Below are 16652 nucleotides of genomic sequence, written 5' to 3' on the forward strand. Positions count from 1 at the left end.
AAACTCATTCTTATCCATAGCCAATCATATCTCTATCTCTAACACAATAAATCTTTTCAAATCCGGACTATATCCGAATTCAACTTCATATCTCATACGCACACAATATCTCCATCGTATGCCATATGGAATCTTCACCAACCATGTGCATTGATCTTTAGCCTAAGTATCGCGCATGATATCTGATCGTCAGACGTCACCTTATCTCCAAATTGACTCCCGATCCATCACCGGTATACTCTTCTGAGGCATCAAGTCACCTACACATGAATCAAACAAAGAAACGATATTCTGAGACCAAGCTATCTCCAACTTGACTCATTATTAGCAAAACAACAGTATCCATACGTATAGAAACCAACTAGAAGTCGAATTCACGAAGAAAAAATCCGAAACAGAAAAGAACACCGAAATCTGAAACTGTCGGGGCTAACCTGTCGGTCTGACCGCCTACATACCTACGGTCTAACCGTAGGTGTCCCAACGGTCTGACCACCCATATACCTGTGGTCTAACCGCCTGGTCAACTATCACAAAAACACTTAATTCATAAATTACCAATTTATTCATCACAAAAACATATAGATCACTCCATGATCACATATGGAACCATGCCCCGAATAATTTCCACATAATCCATCATCGTTTATATAAAAAAAGGTCAGGTCCCAAATACTATTTAAAAAGACGGGGCTGGCTCCGGTATATTTTACTTGCAGTAGAATTTAATCCATGCAGTTGATTCATTTTTATCGAATAATTGTAATTAAATTATACTAGGAACAATATTAGATGTAGTAGAAATTTGAGGGGTTAATATCGTTATTTTTTTGTGATCCTAAATTACCTTTTTAATCCACGGATGAGATTAGTCATATTGATAGTATAGTATAATACTATTAGTGAAATACACGGGAGCGTTGTCCTAAAAAAGACACATCTCAATTCTATTGGTGCTACCTTCTGAATTGCACATCTCAATTCTCTTGGTGCTACCTTCTGAGTTATTGATTTACACCATCCAAATCATTTTTCATGGTAATTAACGCACGGGTATTTAGCTAGACACGACCATTTCCTCTATGCCCAAAGTGACTCCACTCGGGTTACACTCGGCACTGCTCGCCACTGATGACTACATGCCTATAGTATAATTGACTAAATGCAGCTCATCTGGAGAACCGTTCCCATCAACAAAATGTTATGGTTTAAGTCAACTTCATCCTAATAATCACAAACAAATCACCAGCTATCGACGGAGATTGCTCAATCATGGACACCGTCGCGTTCTACTGTTTGCTAGCTCTTCTTCCTCTTCTGTACTGCTTCGTCGCCCTCTTCCATGGCTCACGGGACAGCGGTCTGCGGCTCCCTCCTGGGCCGTGGCGGCTCCCTCTCGTCGGCAGCCTCCACCACCTTCTCGGCGCGCTGCCGCACCGCGCCCTGCGCGACCTTGCTCGCCGTCATGGCCCCGTGATGCTGCTCAGGTTCGGCGAGGCCCCGGTGGTAATCGCCTCCAGCGCCGACGCGGCGAGGGAGGTGCTGAAGACGCACGACGGCGTCTTCTCCACGCGGCCGCTGAGCGCGGTGGTGAGGGCCTTCACCAAGCACGGCGCCGGGATCACGTTCGCGCCCTACGGCGAGCACTGGCGGCAGATGCGGAAGATCTGCCGCCTCGAGCTGCTCAGCCCCGCGCGCATCCTGACGTTCCGCGCCGTCCGCGAGGAGGAGGCGGCGCGGCTGGTCAAGACCATCGCCTCGTCGTCGTCGTCGGCGTCGTCGTCACCGGCGGTGGCGCCGGCGCTCGTGAACCTGAGCGAGCTGCTCGGCAACTACGTGACGGACACGACGGTGCACATCATCATGGGCGAGCGGTTCAGGGAGCGCGATGCCCTGCTCCGGTACGTCGACGAGGCCGTGCGGCTCGCCGGCAGCCTCACCTTGGCCGACCTGTTCCCGTCGTCAAGGCTGGCCCGCGCGCTGAGCAGCGCGACCCTGCGCGCCACAGACAAGTTCATCGACTCCCTCATGGAGTTCATGGACTGCGTCATCAGAGAGCACCTCGAGAAGAGGTCGTGCCAGGGAGAACGCGAGGATGACATCATCGACGTCCTCCTCCGGCTCCAGGCGGAAGGCACCCTGCACTTCGAGCTCACCACAGGCATAATCAAAGCAGTCATTTTTGTAAGCTCATGTCATGTGTTTTTGTCAATTTCTCTATCAATTCATGTTTTTTTTAACAAAAGAAACATACAAGAGCAATTTTACCGTCCTTGAGTAGGTACCGGGTGGCACCAAAATTTTGTAAAATTTGGTACACACTAACATCTTCTCAAAGACTAAAAATTATCAAAATACAATGATTTAGGATCTTTTCTCCGGTGGGAGCGAGACGGCGACGACAACACTGCAATGGGCCATGGCGGAGCTCATGAGGAACCCAAATGTGATGTCTAGGGCACAAGCAGAGGTCAGGGAAGCCTACAGGGAGAAAATGAAAGTAACCGAGGAGGGCCTGAATAACTTGGCATATCTACACTGTATCGTTAAGGAAACCCTAAGGCTCCACATTCCGGGGCCATTGGGTCTACCAAGGGAGTGCCAAGAGCAATGCCAAATACTTGCCTATGACATACCAAAGGGGGCAACCGTCTTCATAAATATATGGGCGATATGTAGGGACTCTGAGTATTGGGATGAATCCGAGAAGTTCATACCAGAGAGGTTCGAGGGGAGTACAATAGAATACAAAGGTAACAACTTTGAGTTCTTACCGTTTGGCGCGGGGCGAAGAATTTGCCCTGGGATGCAATTTGGGCTTGCTAATATTGAGCTAGCTCTCGCCAATCTTCTGTTCTATTTCGATTGGAGTCTCCCGGAAGGTGTTCTCCTGGAAGACATGGACATGACAGAAACCATGGGGATCACTGCTAGGAGGAAGGAGGATCTTTCTGTGCAAGCTACTCCATGTGCACAAATCCCCTAGTCGTTGTTTGCTTCACTTTGATGATGTTTTAGCTTGTTGGTTATCCTACTGTACTTCTAGAAGAAGAATAAAATCCCACATGCCATTGTATTTTTTACTGCAATGTTTTGAAATATACTACTGACTCGAAACCAAAAAAATCGAAATGAGAGCAAGCAAGACAACACAAAAGACTAATGTGTTTTGTAATAACTAAATATTGACTGTCGAAAAATGGTACACAAGTAGAGACAATAAGAGTTGGAAGAAATCATATATTCTTATGATAGATCTCTAATGCATGCATGTTCTATGTGTATAAGTTAATTAAACAATAGAGTTATATGGACTAAAGCTAGGTGAGTTTCAGCAATAATACCAAACAGGATTCAACCACTGATAGTAGGGGGGTATGGACATACACACAAACGAAGCATTCATAACAAAGTTCAAATTGTACCTATACAACAAAAATTTGTTGGGTTCCAAGGTGGCAAAAGAGTACCACAAAAAATTTCCATCTCCAATTTATAATGTCTGAACTCTAGGGTAGCAGTACAGGAAGACAACAATACAGCTCCTTGACTTCCTTCCCATTATTCTTCCTCTGATCTCTCCTCACTAGCACGTCCTCCTTGGCCTATTGCTAGCCTCATTCTCGTGCTCGAACGACACACCGCATGACATAGGGTTTGGTCGGTGCTACGGTATATGTGAGACAATAGTAACGTGAAGGACATCGAGATATTCATACTAGTTCAAGGCCCCTGAAGAACAAGTAATAGCCCTAAAAGAGGCTAGTGATGGCGATGAAGTAGATGACATCGAGTAGGCGGCTAGCAATGAGGTAGCTCCTTTGATCTTGATCTAGCATGGCTAGTGTTTGTCTTGAGACTTGATCCCTCCCCTCCTGTGAGGCCTTTATATTCGTACTTTCCCTTCTCCAAGTGATTATCGGCTCAAGACTCTCTTTCTTTATTATATACTTTACAAAGTATTAAGATACTTTCCTGTACTCCATTGGGTATGTGGTATACCCGGCGGTATTCGAGTAAAATAGAAAATTATAGTCAAAGCTATGTTTTGTAATCTGTATCGTAGTCCGAAACATCAAGAGTTACGTAACCGGGGTGATTATATTAGAATAGAACTCTTTTAGGATACTTATCACAATTAAGGTGGTGTTTAGATTGAGAAAATTTTTGAGAGAAGTATCACGTCAAATGTTTGACCGGTGTCGGAAGGGGTTTTCGGACACGAATGAAAAAACGAATTTCACGGCTAGCCTAGAAACCGCGAGACGAATCTTTTGAGCCTAATTAATCCGTCATTAGCACATGTTGGTTACTATAGCACTTATGACTAATCATGGGCTAATTAGGCTCAAAAGATTCGTCTCAAGATTTCTTCCATAACTGTGCAATTAGTTTTTTGATTCATATATGTTTAATGCTTTTTAGGTGTTCAAAAATTTGATATGATGTTTTTGGAAAAAAGTTTGGGAACTAAACAAGGCCTAAGTGTAACATTGTTCAATAATCAGAACCTGCGCAGTGCAGACTATCTGCAAAGTAAATAACGTATTAAATTGTCGATGTTCTAGTGCGGCTTTTGAAACAAAAAAAAAAATGATACTGCACTAGTGCACTGTACAACTTACTTTGCAAAACATGCTCATATTGTTGAAATTTTGTTCAAGCAACTATGTCGATTGTATTGAATCTAACATTATGACCGTCTTGTGACAGGTGTATTGCCATGGCTCACCTGTCAGCTATTAGTAGATCTGTTAGAACATCGGGATGGACCCTGGCCAATTAGTGATAAGTCTCCAGTCGACATATTTTGATTTATACATATATCAAAAGCTTGCAATCCTTGCAATATAAGTCGCTACAATATATTGAAAGCTGGCACGGCCATCAGATTTCGGTTTTTGTGTAATCGAATGCAACATTGAACGGTCATCTTACTATAATTTTATTGAAAAAACTAAACACAGGGATGAAGGCAGCAAACCTGAACTGCAGAGCAATCACAGTTTCATGGTTCTCGCTTGAATTCTTGAAATTTGACACTGAGAACTGGAGCTGGTACGGAGAAGGCGGCTCAGCAGTACAAAGGTACACGAGGAGTAGCTTTGAGCCAGAGACGTGACTTCCTCCTAACAGTGATTCCCGTTGCTTCAGTCATATCTAGCTCGCTGCAATTGACACCCTCTGGTAGGCTCCAATCAAAGTAGAACAATAGGTTTGCAAGAGCTAGCTCAATACTGGCAATGCCAAATGACATGCCTGGGCATATTCGCCGACCAGCGCCAAATGGGATGAACTCAAAGTTATTCCCCTTGAAATCTATCTTGCCTCCTTGAAATCTCTCTGGCATGAATTCTTCAGGTTCATCCCAATACTCTGGGTCCGTTGAGATAGCCCAGGCATTGACAATTACCGTTGCACCCTTTGGCACATCATAACCGAGGAGTCGGCATTGTTCTTGGCATTCCCTTGGAACCAACAGCGGTACAGGTGGGTGCAGCCTCAAGGTCTCATCAACAACGCTATGCAGGTATTGAAGCTTTTCAATACCTTCCTCAGCTACCTTCCCTGGCCCCGAAAAGACCGCACAGACTTCAGCCTGTGCTTTCGACAACACTGTTGGGTTCTTGATCAGCTCTGCCATTGCCCACTGTAGTGTTGTTGCTGCTGTCTCACTCCCTGCAGAAAAAAGATCCTATATGGTTTTGCAAAACTATAAGTAAGGATGAAATTAGAACAAGACCAAGTATGAGGTTTGTCTGTGCAAGATCTTACCAGAACCACACCTTTGACTGTGTCCATGCTGAGTGGGTTATGAAGGTCACCTTCTCTGTGGATTCTAAGAAGCACATCAATTATGGCCTCATGATCACATCCTCCCTCTAAAGACCGTCTGTCTATGTGTTCATTGATGATGCCAATCATGAACTTGTGGACTGCCTCCCGGTGTGCCAGCGCCCTACGTACCATGGGGCACAGTGCGTGTGCAAGGCGAGAAGATGGGAAGAGGTTTGCCAGGCTAAAGCCTGCCATAAGCTGAACACCTTCATCTAGAATGTGGAGGAAAGCATCCTGGTCCATGAACCTGTCACCCATGACAGTGCGCACTGTTGTGTCAGTGACATAGGCAGCTAGTTGCTCATTGAGATCCACAAGTGACCCCACTGATGAAGAGATGGACTGGACAAGGCGCGCAGCCTCCTCTTCACGGACAGGCCTGAACAGCTCCACACGCCTTGCACTCAGCAGCTCGACGATGCAGAGCTTGCGGAGCTGTCGCCAATGGCTGCCATAAGGGCGGAAGATCAAACCCTGGCCTTTCTCGTTGAAGACTCTCATGGTCGGGCTAACTGGCCTCGTCGCAAAAATAATATCATGGGTTTTCATGACCTCCATGGCAGCCTCACGCGATGAGGCAACAATAACAGGCACCTCACCAAACTTGAGGAACATGACGGGGCCATAGCGCCGTGACAACTCGCGGATGGCACGGTGAGGAAGGGCTCCACGCAGATGGTGGAGGCTGCCAATGATGGGGATCTGCCATGGACCTGGGGGGAGCTGAATCGTACTGTTGACAGAGGATAAGATGTATGACTTTACCAGGTACAAGAAAGGAAGAAGAGCGAGGATGCAGAAGAAGATAAGGCTGTCCATGGAGTTCTTTGTTAGTGTGATGCTTTCGTTGATGCTTTATTGTCCTTAGAATACATATGCAAGTTGGCAGGTAATGCATGCTTCTATGCACAGCTTGCTGCTTCGTAATTATGTTCAGGCAATTTGCTGGTTGCTTCTTTGGACATATGCGGCCAGAATAAATATAATATAAACAGCGCAAGTACTGGCACAAAAGCCTTCCCTTTATTGCTAATGATCAGAGATTCACATGGGAAGCAAGTGCTTGCTCCATGGGATGCATATATTTATAAGATGTGATGTAGCTTGGCATGATCTTCACTTGAATCAACAATTCAAAGTATAACAGGACCACTTTATTATAGCACTAAAGCTATGTGTCGCAAAACTGTTGGAGAGAACAAACTATTGCTACAAGAAATTCGAATCATAACTGTTCCTATTTTTCATCTTAAAACAGAGCAACTAAATGAGAGAACATAACTTAAAAACATAGTGATCAAACAAAATAACAGCTCTACTAGCATTATCAATGAACTGTACCCATTCCCCAACAGCTCTACTTGCGCTACATTTATTATTTATTATCCCATGTTCACTACCCTACTAGTCCCTATATTTTATTTGGGTCTTTCCACTTTCTTTGAAGTTTCACGACAGAATATGTTGGTCTTATCTGAAAGTGCAAATAATATTATTTTCAAATATGATAATATGTCTTTTACTCGAATATAAACCATCATTCTACGGTGCTAGCGTCATGGTCTCTAAATCCATAACTCTGATTAATAGTAGTTCTGCAATGCATAATTTTGTATAGAAAGCTATGATCGCAAGAAGGAAGTATGTTTCTTATATGAATGTCTCCTTGATCAGGACATTGTCGATCACTTCGGTTCAAATAATTATAACCACTCAGAAAAGTCTTGTTAACTCTCAGCATATCTTACTGCATAGTAAAAACAGTGGAGGGGATACAAATCACCATGTTTAGCTGCATAACACTATTCCTAAAGCTCTAGAATGAAGCCAGTACCCCTACATTGATAAATATAGTGTGCTGCTCGACTTCCCTCCTTTGCATATATTGTCAACAACTTTGAAACCAAAGCCATGCGAAAATACTTCCAAAAAAGCCACCACTAGTTTGGCTGGTTATTGGTCAAAGTTTACAAAATTGCCTTGCGCATCATTTCATTCCATTCCAGAAAGATTTCAAATCCTACCCGTTTCATCCTCTTTTGCAAGGCTGCACAAAGAATCTGCGAAGATAGATTGTCCAACTATGCGATTCCCAACTCCCCCCCGTATCTATCCAATCCAGCAAACACGGTCGATAGAAGGATTTACGAATCGCGAACCTTGTTGTCTGCTTTTCTGGCTGCTGCCACTGCAGCGACGCCACGCCGGCGGTGCTCGCGCCAGGCCACCGCTGCAGGCTTCGCCGTCATCTGGGGCCCCCGCCGCCGCTCCAGTTTTCGCCGTCAGCCGGGTCCGGCTAGCTAGCCCTTGAGGAATGAGGAGCAGAAGCGAGGGGCGGCGCGGCGGCCGGGGAGCGGAACAGTCTTCACGGCCCTGTGCAACGAGGAAGGTTGCGTTGTTGGGCCAGATGATGGGCCTTCCTGGGAGGTTGGCAGGCATAGAATAGAACCGACTGGATTTTACAGTTGCCCCTCCGTCTCAAAATGTTCAGGTTAGCCCCTCCGTCTCAAAATGTTCAGGTTTAGCTACTATCGTTGGTGGCATAAATATTTTTATTTTTAAGTAATTATCGTATTTATATTTGTTAGGTAGAGGATAAAATATTGAGATTTAAAATGGTATGCGATAAATGTATTGGTGTTTGAAAAAGTAAAGAATATTTTAGTATCTTGTAGTTTCGTACCAGTACGCCAAGAGACCCCGTTTTGGAAAGTCTAGTCGTCTGTGTTAGAAAATTTTAGTGCACTAATAACCTTAGGAATTTAGTTTATCTCAAAAATATAAAAATTAAAAACCTTTAGGAATTGTTTTTTTTCCCTTAATAATACCCCCACACCTACTTTACACACGTCACCTTCTACGTAATAGAATCCATTCTAGTCTTTTTACTTTTTAAAAGAATTAAAAGCCAATTATTACATATGATGTGACCATGCATGCTATTGATCACATCATATACTCTCTGGTGAAGTTGTTTTATAATAAGCTCAAATTTGAGTGTATTAAGAATACAACGGTACCTAATGACGTAAATGTATAAATTTGTTTGTTTAGGAATACACAACATGTTGGGACGTATGTGGGTCACGCTGGTCATGGTGCATCAAAAGATGATGATCAAGTTCAAAGTGTTCTAGAGCCAAATTTGGCCACCTAATGCCGCGCTGATTTCAAACGGTTGCCAAATCTTCATACAAGTTCTGGTTTTAGCCCATCAGTACTTGATGGAAAGGTTTCAGAGTTCTCTTTCCAACTGATTTGGCTATATTGCGAAATTCCATCCGAGTCAACACGAATCATGTAAATAAGGCGTTGTGTCACCCGTAATGAGCCTATGGGCTTGTAACTTCGTCTATGACCCCGGCCCAAGAGGGGTCCAAGGGAGGTGACGCCCAACCAAGGGGAGGACACCCCTAAGGCCTTACACGTTCCTTTAAATAGTTAGCTACCCCTTGAGGGTTAGTTGGGTTTTGATTAATTGAAAGTTTAGCCGTTGCTACTTTTATGTAATTATTCGGCTAGGATTAATGGTTACATGTTCGGAACCCCACCTTATCCATTGTATTGTTTATTTTAAGACTTAATTCCTATTTATAATTTGGATTGTTTTTATATTGTTCTCGATTGCTTGCACGAATATGGTTGATCTGCATCGGCAAGATCAACAATCTCAGGAGAGGTGTATCGGTGCTAAGATGTAACACAACAACGTCTAGTACGGTTGTAGTTAGGTCAACAACTTCTTTTCTCAAATCGTAGTTATCCAACTCACCGAAAGATCAAACCATGCACCCTTGCTCACATCAACATAAGTGGTAGGATAAGGATTGAGATCCTCTGACTTAAAGTCAGAGGACGTAAGAGACGTCATACCACCACTATATCATCACCAGAAAGTTATATATATATATATATGTGTGTGTGTGTGGGGTACTCACAAGAGTCACCAATATCAGTACTCGTACTACCTTCAACTTTACACATGTCACTACATGCATACACCCACAAATACACATCCTTTTATGTTCGTGGATCAAACAACACCCACATGTATAGGGATAGCAACATATCAGATTTAGCTTGGGAAAAATAGGAACATATCTGACACAAGGCGCAAAACCTCTTGGAAAACCCAAGGCCGGTAGCCTTATCTGACACAAATCAGCTTGCATGGGACCATAGAGTATCTCAACACATCAATAATATCTTCATGCACTCAGAATGAAAACATAGATCATAAACACTTGAAATCAAGCTAGCAAATATGAAGCAAACAACATTTCAAACAAATAACACAATTCACAACAATTTAACAATGCTCGCAATCAGCAAATGGAATCAATAAAAAAACATATATATCGAGTCACACATGAACTGTCCACGGCATATATAAAACAATACCCACGTCTTCCCACTAATATTTTGGGCGTTGGGTTAGATGTGCGGTGCCCATGGAGAAAACGAACCCGCATTCAGGCGCACTTACTTACTTATTACAGTAACATACTCACTTTTAAGTTCTTGTATGCCACTTATCAAAAGTGGATGTAACGAATATAATTTACTCTCAAGTTATCATAGCCAGATTTAGCTAGCTGGTTTAAATTTATATGGCATCGTGCTTTTACCACCAAAGTACGTAGAATTTACGAAATTGTATTAGATAATAATGTAAAACAAGGGCTAGCTAAAAACGACTTTGCAATTGTGCCGGTTGAACTACAAATTAATAAGCACGGAAACCGGCAATTAACTGCTGTTGTATATACAGACGACGGTCGACGACGACTCAAGGTCGAGTCGACTACTTTTGTGCATCCATCTTCTCCTCTTCTGGACCAGCTAGCCAGAACAAGTATAAATCCCATGCAAAAGTCACTTTTTTCTGACCTGAATTGAAATATCTCCCAAAGCATATATTCTGACTCCACTCCCTTCCTTCCTCCACACTCACCTTGAACAATGCAATCCATGCATGGAATAAGGGACCATATGTGTATTTTTAGCTACATATATATGTGTAGTCAGGCAACCAGACTATATAGTCTGAATTTTTGATAGATATTTGATGATTCTCCATCTAGCTGTTTCACGCACCTTTGGCACTTTAGGATAGGAGTGTAGGGGAGGGATCAAGGAGCTGCGTTAACTGAGAGGAGATCGAGTGTGCTTATTGCCACGGGTAGGTAGGTGCGTTCACAGAGCAGGACGGCATGCAGTCACAGATGATGTATGCAGGTGAGAGATCGGCGGCGAGAGAGATGGAGACGGAGATGATGGCTCGGGATCAGAAGCAGATGGGCTGCTCTCCCTTGGGCAGGTTCATTTCTAGAGTATTCATGCGCAGAGGTATCTGTTTTCTTGTCTCAGTCAGTCTCTCTGTCTCATGCTGTATCTCCTTTGGTATATAATTGCTAGCTCAGGGCTCAGCTTATTAATCAGTAGAAATAATCGAGATAGATATGTTAAACTGTATTGGACGTAAGATCTACGTACTTGTGTTGTTTCCACCATGAAATTTACAAGTGAGATGAGAAATTCTGTCAACTTTGATCGTGAAAGGGCGGCAAGGGCGCATGCGGGGCGACAGGATGGACTATGGCGCCATGGCCTACCCTACCGCGCAGACGTGCTACGTGCGCCCGGCAGCCGCCTTCAGCACCGCCACCGCCAACGCCCACGCCATGCGGCCGGAGCCGCTGCAAGCGCACGCCGTGGCCGTGCCCGGCGCGCCGTACGGCGCCGCGTCGCCCCGCGGCGGCGGCAGCAAGCGCAAGAAGAAGAAGAAGTCCAAGAACAAGCGCGTGCGGTTCGCGCCGGCAGGGGCGGAGCCGGTGCCCACGGACGCGCCACCGCCGCACGGGCATCTCCACGCACCGGCAGCAGCAGCTGCGAGCGGCGGCAGCGCCGGCCATCCCCCCCACCAACAGCACTACTACCCGTCCGCCGCCACTGCCACTGCCTCCGCCGGCGCCGAGCCGTACTCCACCTCCACGGCTGCGGCCCACGGGCACGGCGGCAGGTACGCGTGCGCGGCGTCGCCGCTGGCGCGGTGGGAGATGCTGGGCGCGTCGTCGGCGGGCACGCCGCGGCGGTACGAGTACTTCTCCGGCGAGTACCGGTGGTACTACCCGACGCCGGTGCGCGAGGGCATCTACGGCCTCGCCACGGACGCCAACCGGCTCACCGCCATCTTCAGCGAGGAGAATCCCAACGCCTGCGCCATCGTCTGATCACCATATGCATGATGCATATGCATGGTCAGAGAATAATATTAGTCAAAATTTAATTAGCGTATTTCTTAGGGCACAAATTAGTTAGTGATTAGAAGAATGTGATGCTGCCGCTGCTGCAAGTGCAATGTACATGTAGATAAGGTTGGTGACAGTAGTGTGTGAGCACGTACTATAGCTTTGTTTGGTGAAATGGATATGTTCTAATGTTTCGGCTTATATTCTCATTGTCCCATCCATACTACCTGTTGCTGAAAAGTTGGTAGTTTTAAGCAGGTCTCCAAAGAGAATTTGATGAGCACTAACAGTTGTTTTTATTGTTTAACAGTGAGAACTAATGGAGTCATGATGCTCGTTCTCGTACCATTGTGCTAATTATGTCCATAATTTCTATGTGCGATAAGAGATGTCTCGTTAATCACTTAATCGTTTTCCCCCTGATATGTTCAAAAGTACTTCAGAGACCATCTGGCTACTCGTTTCTCCTCGGTTCCATCCTGACTCTGCATGAAAAGTCAGACGAGAGCACAATATCAATGACTTATAGCGTGGTTAGTTCGTGAAAATTTTTAGGTTGGATGTCATATCAGATGACCAGATGTCAGAAGACTATTTCAATGTTTAATTAAAAACTAATTACATATGGTGTTAATAAACCACGAGACAAATTTTTTAAGCCTAATTAATTCGTCGTTGGCACATCACGCAGATTTCTTTCAAACTGTATAATTAGTTATTTTTAACTATATTTAATACTCTTCATAGATTTGACGTGACAGGTGAATGCCAAAATTTACTCAACAGGGCCTTAGTTTGGGATAGTTGTAACCGTACAATTGAGAAAGGGCTCAGAGAAAATTAACTTCTACGTCTACCGTACGACCAGATACTACCTGAGTTCTTAATATATGTAATACAAGGATTTGTACGCTGGTTAGCAGATATTAAGGTTGAGCACAAAAGACATTAAGTGTCCTATAAACGAAGAATTGAATTGATGGGGATAAAATGAAAATATTTTTTAAATGAAAACGGGTTAATGGGATAAATAGTATTGTGAATAGTGTTATACATACTTACATTTTGAAACAATATTTAAATCCTCTTCTTAGAATTTAGTGGAGATTAGTTTTAAAATTAGTAAAGCAAAAAGATTGATTAAAATAAATCATTGCTAGCATCGTCTTCAATTTTGTGCTTAAATTTAGCAGCAGCGTCGACTGCTCGATCCGTCCTCCCATTTACGACGGAACTTTGTGATTATTTCTAACAGCCCCAACATCATCGTATCGATATGTTATTTTTTTTTCCAAAATGGTTTGATACCAAATATGCAAACTTGAATAAGATGAGCATTTTTATTGGAGAAAGATTTAGCCTCTGAAATTTATCTTAATTTTCTAAGGTTTTTCAATAGATTTTAATTCCTAGCCTCACAAATTCATGGATCCAGATCCATGTATATATGTGAGAATCATTTTTCTATTCTTGAACGAGATTAATTTAATGACAAACTCCTAATGCAACATAGACCTGGGACGTAGAGTTGTGCTAAACAGGGTGGTTAGGACATGTTTGCACAACCAGCTCTGCGATTTTTAGGTCTGTACTCCAACTCGGCACAGTCAGCCCTTTATTTAAGCCATACGGCAGAAAAAAAAAACATTATTGATATGGTACAGAACCGTAAAATTGAAGTATTAAAATCGTATGAATATCTTAAAATAGTTAATGAGAAATAATCATTGTCTTTTATAATAATGAACTTCTATGAGCATCTCTGGAAGCAAAATGATGGATGATATTTTGAAACAAAATCATCAAGAGGCTACATGTACCTGCTGGTTGCTGCAATCCCAGTTGGTAGATGTGGATTCCAGCGGATGGTGTCGCTGTACAAGGTGATACCTAGCAGTACTGCTAGCTGCAATACCGTGGATCTTCTTGTTTGAGCAGGGCCGGTTCTCACTTCTCGAGGACCGGTGTGAAACTAAACATGGATGTTTTTTAGCCTTTTCATGCTATATAATAATAAACAATACATATATATACCTATATATATATGAATTATTATATTAGACATTCAAATTGCATTTAGAAATAATATTTATATAGAAAACATTGTACATATTTTCTTAAAAGTTTCTTTTGGTGTTTCTAGATTCGAAATCATGGATAATGGTACCGATATAAATTTCATCCAACAATTTCTTGTCCCTTTCCTATTAAGTCATCCACGGTTTATCCTTTCCTTTTCTTCCTACTCAAAGCATACTTTCTCGAAGACATGGCCGGGCAATTGCAAAAAATGGCATTATTAATTAATTACAGTGGTTTAACTCATATAAATTACAACAAAATTATAGATTTAAATTTAAAAATTAAAATCATACAAATTGGTTGACCTCTTGATGCAATGAGTCTGCAAGTCTGAACTCTAAAGTCTCAATCTGCAAGCTTGCAACTGCAAGATTGTAGTCTCAAGTCTGCAGGAGCGTGGTAGTGGCATGCGACCCTGCTGGCTCCAACGTTGGTGGCTTGTCTCACGGCCCTCACCTCGTGCCCTTGGCCGTCTTTGTCGCCCACCGAGGTGAAATGATCGCCTCTCCCATTCAACGCCCTAGGCTACGTCGTCCCACAGGCCGTGGTCCTACCACCGCCTGTCTGGTCCTTTCTCCTACTGTCATGTACCACCACGCTGACACAGCTCCATGTTGATGCTACGGTCAGTCGGTGTCGCTGGTCGCTGAGTCACCTACGGCCTACTGTCCTACTCGTCGATGCCTTCATCAGCCTGCAACAAAGCCTCCACGACTACACCACGACCACAACTACAAGGAGTCAACAAGTCAGGAGACTAGGAGATGGACTGACGGAGTCGCACGAGTTGATATGCAACTGAATCACATGCAGATATGATGATGCCCTGACTCCCGAGAACATGCCGACGTGCCTGCTCATCTTTGTCTACTGCCTACTAGGCCAAGAGTAAGTGGGCTATTGGGCTGACCGGCAGAGTGGGTGGCCTAAGTGGGGTAGGGGGCCTACTTCTCTAATGTTGTAGCTTCTAGGTAACATAATTATAGTTTACTTTCTTTATGTAGCTGGCCCTGTACATACTAGTGAATGTCAATACCATGGGCCCTATATGTTCTATATCACAGGCTATTGTTTCAAGTTATTCCAAGTCCAATTTTCATACGGCTACTGCTTCATTAGGTCTCTCTTGCCTTTATGGAATATGGGCTAATGTTCTAAATACATTGGGCAGCCATGCAGAGCTGACATATATATTGCAATGTAGTGGTTCTAGTTTTGATACATCAGTTCTAGTTTGACATATTTAAGATACAAATATTACATGCTTGTTATTTCATACACGGGACACTACTAAATTTATATTTGTTCTGTTGTGCTGAATTTATACCTACACAATGATTAAACTTTGCTCATTAGGCTAGCTAGATATTTTGCAAAATGAAAGACTTTTTAACTTGTGCTTGGTCAATTGTGTGTTGTATGTGCATGCTTTTGCAGGTGAGTGTGTGGCTCAACAATTCCATCGATCCATTTGAGAGTGTATCAAGGAAGGGTGAGACATATTGGACTCAAGTGGCTAAAACTTACAACAAGACTATACCGGATGGAAGGAAGAGGGATGTTGATTCTCTAAAAGGGCATTATCACAAGATAACAAATAAGGTCACTTTATTCAATGTGTGCCATGGAGCTAGTGGTAGGAGTGATGCTCAGCTAATGGAACATGCCATGGAGCTGTACAACAGCCGAAGCAATAGGAAGACATTTGGGTTTGTGCACTTGTGGATGGTTGTTTGTGATTCTCCAAAATAGAATGCTCATGTTACAAGTTATGGCAAAGGGCTAAGAAAGTTCACTCTTGACTTGAACATGAATATTGTACCAACACCAAAAGAGAGGTACCTTGGAGTTAAAAGGGCCTAGAAAGCTAAGAGAGTCTCAGCTAAGATTGCACAAGACACTATAGAGGCTGCAGATCTGTTGAAGACTCTAGTAGAAGCAAAAGCAACTGAGAAAGAGGAAGACAAGGAAATAAAAGAATTGTAGGACAATCTTGCAGATAAACGGTTGGAGGTTGCAAATATCCAGCTAAAGGTGGTCGTCGAGAGGAAGGAGGCCAAGCTCATAAAGGCTAGGAACACCGCAATGGATACGTTTCCTCAGATGCTCCAGGTGGACACTTTTAACACGGAGTCTTGGGCAGATTCACACCTCTTAGATCAACTCTGAGGAGGTGGTGACATCCCACATGCTGCTTGAGAGTGGTTAGGAAAAGGCATACTAATGAACATGTCCTAGGGTAGTTGTGAATGACGTACTTTTGGGTTTTTTTGGAATACTTCAAAACAAGTTAACACTATTTGGTTTTTTGGGTGGGAGATACATGTTCACCATAGGATAATACTATCTTTTGCTATTTGGACAATAATATCAACTACATGCACTTTCATGTGAGAGTCATTCACATTAAGTTAACATTGCAATATGTATTTGAGATATTATGCTATGGTCCTTATGTGGAATATGAGACATTTGGCTTAT

The 16652-nt window shown here is 43.3% G+C and overlaps 4 protein-coding genes across 4 annotated transcripts; 3 read left to right on the forward strand and 1 right to left on the reverse strand.

Moving 5' to 3' along the window:
• Positions 1 to 1272: 1272 nt before the first annotated feature.
• LOC102704813 (zealexin A1 synthase-like) lies at positions 1273 to 3117 on the forward strand. The gene is made up of 2 exons (XM_040525081.1): positions 1273 to 2229; positions 2369 to 3117. Exons 1-2 carry the CDS (start codon positions 1273 to 1275, stop codon positions 2984 to 2986), a joined length of 1575 nt encoding a protein of 524 aa, XP_040381015.1. The 3' UTR covers positions 2987 to 3117.
• A 1462-nt stretch (positions 3118 to 4579) lies between these two features.
• LOC102712915 (desmethyl-deoxy-podophyllotoxin synthase-like) lies at positions 4580 to 8174 on the reverse strand. The gene is made up of 2 exons (XM_015838879.2): positions 5776 to 8174; positions 4580 to 5695 (listed from the first exon to the last, which is right to left on the reverse strand). The coding sequence occupies exons 1-2, from the start codon at positions 6655 to 6657 to the stop codon at positions 5075 to 5077; spliced, it is 1503 nt and encodes a 500-aa protein (XP_015694365.1). The 5' UTR covers positions 6658 to 8174; the 3' UTR covers positions 4580 to 5074.
• Positions 8175 to 10870: 2696 nt separating this feature from the next.
• On the forward strand, positions 10871 to 12361 carry LOC102712642. Its single transcript, XM_040525324.1, has 2 exons — positions 10871 to 11187; positions 11401 to 12361. Exons 1-2 carry the CDS (start codon positions 11052 to 11054, stop codon positions 12069 to 12071), a joined length of 807 nt encoding a protein of 268 aa, XP_040381258.1. The 5' UTR covers positions 10871 to 11051; the 3' UTR covers positions 12072 to 12361.
• A 1542-nt stretch (positions 12362 to 13903) lies between these two features.
• LOC107304352 lies at positions 13904 to 16340 on the forward strand. The gene is made up of 3 exons (XM_015838105.1): positions 13904 to 13972; positions 15609 to 15899; positions 16200 to 16340. The coding sequence occupies exons 1-3, from the start codon at positions 13904 to 13906 to the stop codon at positions 16338 to 16340; spliced, it is 501 nt and encodes a 166-aa protein (XP_015693591.1).
• The last annotated feature ends 312 nt before the right edge of the window (positions 16341 to 16652 follow it).

This window comes from Oryza brachyantha, chromosome 6 (assembly GCF_000231095.2).
Source record: "Oryza brachyantha chromosome 6, ObraRS2, whole genome shotgun sequence".
Lineage (NCBI taxonomy): Eukaryota > Viridiplantae > Streptophyta > Magnoliopsida > Poales > Poaceae > Oryza > Oryza brachyantha.

Bases quoted from the DNA above. Each gene is read 5' to 3' on its own strand.
- LOC102712915 (XM_015838879.2), bottom strand. From the start codon at position 6,657: ATGGACAGCCTTATCTTCTTCTGCATCCTCGCTCTTCTTCCTTTCTTG. The intron at 5,696-5,775 runs GTAAGATCTTGC...AAAACCATATAG, and splicing joins CAGTCAAAGGTGTGGTTCTG to GATCTTTTTTCTGCAGGGAG.
- LOC102712642 (XM_040525324.1), top strand. From the start codon at position 11,052: ATGCAGTCACAGATGATGTATGCAGGTGAGAGATCGGCGGCGAGAGAG. The intron at 11,188-11,400 runs GTATCTGTTTTC...TGATCGTGAAAG, and splicing joins TAGAGTATTCATGCGCAGAG to GGCGGCAAGGGCGCATGCGG.
- LOC107304352 (XM_015838105.1), top strand. From the start codon at position 13,904: ATGTACCTGCTGGTTGCTGCAATCCCAGTTGGTAGATGTGGATTCCAG. The intron at 13,973-15,608 runs GTGATACCTAGC...ATGCTTTTGCAG, and splicing joins GGATGGTGTCGCTGTACAAG to GTGAGTGTGTGGCTCAACAA. The intron at 15,900-16,199 runs GTTGTTTGTGAT...GCAAATATCCAG, and splicing joins GGTTTGTGCACTTGTGGATG to CTAAAGGTGGTCGTCGAGAG.
- LOC102704813 (XM_040525081.1), top strand. From the start codon at position 1,273: ATGGACACCGTCGCGTTCTACTGTTTGCTAGCTCTTCTTCCTCTTCTG. The intron at 2,230-2,368 runs GTTTTTTTTAAC...ACAATGATTTAG, and splicing joins CAATTTCTCTATCAATTCAT to GATCTTTTCTCCGGTGGGAG.